The sequence below is a fragment of the Poecilia reticulata genome, linkage group LG3 (genome assembly GCF_000633615.1).
Source record: "Poecilia reticulata strain Guanapo linkage group LG3, Guppy_female_1.0+MT, whole genome shotgun sequence".
Lineage (NCBI taxonomy): Eukaryota > Metazoa > Chordata > Actinopteri > Cyprinodontiformes > Poeciliidae > Poecilia > Poecilia reticulata.
In genome coordinates this window covers 8,895,024-8,899,838 of record NC_024333.1, presented here as the reverse complement: position 1 = coordinate 8,899,838, position 4,815 = coordinate 8,895,024, and the positions used below count along the sequence as shown (strand labels likewise).

At 44.6% G+C, this 4,815-nt stretch overlaps 1 protein-coding gene across 7 annotated transcripts in view; it reads left to right on the top strand.

The window, feature by feature from the left end:
• LOC103462106 (SKI family transcriptional corepressor 1 homolog-B) overlaps positions 1-4,815 on the top strand; it is a 26,210-nt gene that overhangs the window by 7,964 nt on the left and 13,431 nt on the right. For 6 of the 7 annotated variants that reach the window (XM_017303798.1, XM_017303801.1, XM_017303800.1 and 3 more), the window contains exon 1: positions 1,974-2,111. The exons of the other annotated variant lie outside the window; for it this stretch is intronic. In XM_017303798.1, coding sequence (XP_017159287.1) covers positions 2,059-2,111 — 53 coding nt within the window. In that variant the 5' untranslated portion in view covers positions 1,974-2,058. Of the gene's footprint in view, positions 1-1,973; positions 2,112-4,815 lie in introns of those variants that run through there. 7 annotated transcript variants of the gene reach the window in all.

Here is a 4,815-nt window from a genome sequence, read left to right as displayed (position 1 = left end):
TCGACTCATATGTGTCAATAAAAGTGTAAAAACCGTATTTATTTCAAATAATTTGCGAAATAAAACCCACCGTATTAGGGATTACATGGTTAGGAAACGTGATAATGTTAMAAATATCTTAAAAATKTCCTCTTCGGTCATATTTTTATCCGTTTCCTCGTCAATATGCGAGAGCTTAGAGCGATGCGCGCTCCCGCGACAGGGGATGCAAATTTGGGCAGGGGGGCTTTTCTGGGCATAACACCGGCAGCAGGTGGAGGAGGTAGAGAGGATTATTTTTCCATGAATTTTTATTTTTTCCGACGAGCTCTTCAGCTACAGGAGAAAGACCTTTTTTCTTTGACGATCAACTGGAGGAGACTTTGTCTTTGAAAGAGACTCGATACAGGCATAAATTTGCCGGGATGTGGATACCTCACGCCCTCTAGATCAACTAAGCAGCCGCCTGGACCAGGCAGGCGCCTGCTGCCGGTGTTGAGCCGAAAAGCGCATGCCTGCTTGGGGTTGCATTCGCGGGAACGCGCATCGTTCAGAACTCCCGCATATTGATAAGAAAACGGATTAAAATATGACCGACGAGGCAACCTTTAAATATATTCTGTCAGCCTAAAAACGTATAAATAATGCATAAATTAAAGTGTTATGGGAGGGAGAAAAATCATGTTTTTGAGTAAATGTGTTTTCTTACATAACCAAGTTGTGCACTTTGTCATTAACGGCAGATGTAAATGTATTCTCACGCTGTGCCCTATTTGTACCCATATTTGTGTCTAACTGATCATATGAAAAGCGTGGCTGTTATGCAGCACTTAAACTGTTAAGCTGTTGGTAGATATAGTGGGGATTGTGGCACATAATTGCAAACTAAAGAGCAGAAAAACTATTCTTGAGACACTGACTCTTAAACGTTCGAATCAAACGTGGTGAGGTAAAAGGAGTCAAGAAAATTAATCTGCCAAAAAAAATAAAACATTTCAGATTTTTCATGGATAAGAAATATGTTAATGCTACAAATGTGGCACTGCGTGTTGTAGAGGGAAGCAAGCATCTCTCTAACATAGAAGCTGTAGTCCTCAACGCAGCTTTCCTGGGTTCGATTCCCAACCTTGAGATTTTTGCTGCATGGTTCCTCCTCAAGTCCCCTTTTTTTCTCTTCTTCTGCTGTTGCTGTGGTCCTCCTGTCTGCTTCAGCAGCTGTTCTAGTGACCTGCCATAATCTCGTCACCACCTATTCTTCCCGGTCTTGAGTTCCTTGCCAAAGTGATCCAGAATGATTCTCCTGAGGTTCCAATTCCTGAGCTTCATCACTGGTTCCAATGCCATTCCTCAGAGCTTCTCTAAGTGTGTCCCATTCTGCTGAGTTTCCTGCCCCAGAGCTTGATTCAGGGATCTCTAACCCTCTTGGCCGGCCAACCAACCAGACATTCTGTGAGGGTCTCCAGATTCCAGGTCAAATTCCTTTGCCCTCCAACACCTGTATCCTGAAACCTATCTGCTTTGCCACAAGCTTCCAAACTCCTGCATCACTGGCCTGCTAACCCTCTGCGCTGCCAGCCTCCAAGCTTCATCGGTCCATCACTGATCATCTGACTTTCATGGAGATGTACATGGCTTCAAGATCCCTGTTCCAAGATCCCTTCAAGGTTCCTAAATCGACGGTTCCTCAGCCTTCGTCACCAGCCATCACCTTGGCTCTTTGACATCAGTCTCACTGGTTACTATGTCACAGCTCGGTGTGGCATAGTAACCACACCAACATAAATCATCCGAACTAGCTATGTTGCAGGCCTACAGCAACCAAGGTGCTCTGCCTCTGGCCTCCTGACTTCAAGCTTATGCAGGAGTCTCATTTGTCCAGAGCTCTTGCCTCACTGGCTTGTAGTCTTCAAACTCTTTTGTCACTGATCTGCAGTTTCTAACCTTCCGTGCCACTGTCTCCAACAGCTCATATCTCCTGCTTCCCTGCGCTGCAGGTCACCACACTCTGAACTCCATTGCCACAAGCCACCAGACTCCACGCTCCTGTGTCACAGTCTTCCAGATTTTCTGTGCCGCATCATGCTAGACCTTCTGCTCTGCTGCCAGCCAAAAGCCTCCAAGTTCCTGTGCAGGTTGTCTCCAGACTTTCTCTGTCACCATGACCAGCCTCTCAGCCATCTCCACTGCCATCTACCTCCCAAGATTCTTCCAGGGTTCCTCTAGGGTTCCCCAGGCCGCATAGTCATCCAAATAAACATGATCTCATGTGTTGCTTTGGCTGTACAAACATCCACCGCAACTCTATTCCTCCTTGTGATGACTTACCAATTGTTCCCGAGAGCTCTGCTTTGTTTTTTGTTGTTTTTTGTTTGTTTTTCCTGCCATCCACCTTAAGCCCCCTGTAAAATTTTGTGTAAAATCTTTTTTTAGAAAAGGCACACGTCTCAATTTGAGGGAGCAGAAACAGATTTTAGTTGGCTCTAATTTAAAGTGAGCACCAGCCAAATCCGTCACACAGTGATCCCATGTGTTGATTTAACTAAGCTGCAGTCTGCAGGGAGCCCCGATGCTGATCACTCAGCCCAGCCTCGTTGTGTCACTCTTACCTGTCACAAACGCTTTGTGTGACATGTAAATTGTAGCATCAGATGATCTATGGATGCGCTCCCTGTGACCTATGGTGATAATACGTCTGGCTGGAGGAGGGGTAGGGTGGCGGTGGGGGACATAGATGGGGGCGCTCCGGGATATTGACCGTGCTTTGTTTGGAGATGCGTCTTCATTTGAAGCCGTCCGGGACCCTCATATTCCCAAACTCCCACCGAGCCGCGTCACCGCTTTGTATCGGCCCGATGACCTTTTTTTTTTTTTTTTTTTTTTTTTTTTCTTCCAGAGCAGTCCGGCTTGATTAGCGCATCAGGCGGGACAATGAGCGGCCAGCCCTGTACACAGCCATTACCCGGATCCCTTTATCAATGTCCTGTAATTAAAATGTCACCGTTTAATTTTCGAGCCATCGCTTTCCTCTCGGCGGAGTCTTTCCTCCAATAAAAAGTGCAATCGAAATGCTCTTTTAACTGGAAACAAAAAGAGAGACGGAGAAAGCGTTTAAGAGAGCCGAGCAGAGGGGGATCAATAGGCCCTTTAGTCCAAGAGGAGGATTGATTGGCCTCTAAAATGGGATTTATAGGGGTCATGGTTTTATGGGGTGCTGATACAACTGTTAATTATAAAACATTTGGCTGCAATTGCTGCTGTTATTAAACCTGTCCTGGTTGAGCTGGGCTTGATTGATCCTTTTACATCATATGGCAAAAAAAAAAATAAGATAACAAAATGCGGAAGAAGTGAGCATGCACATTATTATTATTGTTATTAAAACGTGTGCATTCATTTAGTTTTCATGGATGCGCAAAAAAAGTTTTAAATCAAAGCGCAGTGGCAATCAGGTGAAGTTAGGGGTGTAAACAGACAGGGGCGCTACCAAGGAGGAGCCAGGGAGGCCAGTGGCCCCTTCTACACATAAGGTGGTCAGTGTTGTAGTATTTTTCTATTTATTGAATATCAGACTGGAGAGGAGGAACTTTTAAAAAATGAAATTTTATTTATTTTTTTAGTAATATTAACTTTTGTCCTCTTTGTTTTGTTTTTGTGTGCCTTTTTTTTCATTTCCCTGTTGTTTGCCACTCACAGCAAGGCTATATCTCAGTGCAATTTGCCTGTGTATGGGTGAAGTTTTGCAAGTCTAATTTCTGCCCTTTTTTTTTTTTTTTTTTCTTTTTTTTTTTTTTTTTTTTGCTACCCACTTTCAAAGTTCGGCTATGATTTTAGGTCATCCAGCAACCTCAACATCCATCTTCTGGATGCGGCCCTATCTTCAGAGGCGGAGTGTTGTTAATAATAATAAATAATAAAAAAAATATGCATATTTTTTTATTTGTTGTGTAGCTGGACAGTTTTCTGCGTAGCATCAAAAGCAAAAGACCACCTAACATCTTTGCTTTTATATCATCAGAAATGAGAGGTAACCGCTTGAGCCTTTCTTAGTACAACACAAAAGGGGGAATAAATAAAAAAAATTGATAAAGGTTAAGGAGAAGGGGGTAGGAAAAGCAGAAGAGCACAGGTAGTCGCCAAATAGTTTTATTCATCAGCTTTCCAGGGAAATGGAGCCTCATTTCTTCCATTTGAGCGTCGTGCTGCAGCTCACCTGCTGGGTTTGGACAGACACCTGAAGGCGCGTTTCTCCTCCAGGTTAAAAGCTTTCTGCTGAGTGCATATCAATGAGGCCGGGGTAATTTGTATCCAACAGGAATAATAAAGGGTGCTCGCGTAAAATTACCGCTGAAATGTCTCTAATTAAAAACTCCTCGCTGCTGATCTGCGGCCGCGTCAGCTCACGTTTCTCCCGGAATAAGCGGCGACAAAAGGCTGCATTCAGCTCGGCGGCCTAAATAATTAAAAGGAGAGGAATAATTACAGTATAAAATTGTAATTATTAGGAGGGGTTGGGGGAGAGGGGCTGCGGGGGCCTCTCCATGGCGAAAGAGGAGAGGATGCGCTTATAGGATCAGGTTCGGCATCAATATTGCAGGGAGGTAAGAGAGAGAGAGAGAAAAAAAGGCTGCACGCCACGCAGGCTGATGACACTTCATACGCTCTCATCTCTCCAGGAACACTCTGTACGCTCCCTTCAGCGCAATGAGTGACAACGTGAGGGGGGTTCTTGTTGTTTTTATCAAACCGTCCGAAACAACCCACTCGTTTTGCATCTGTTAACAAATTCGCTGTGTGTGCAGGGCCGGTCAGAGCTCAGAGCCTTTAAGGGGTCTGCTT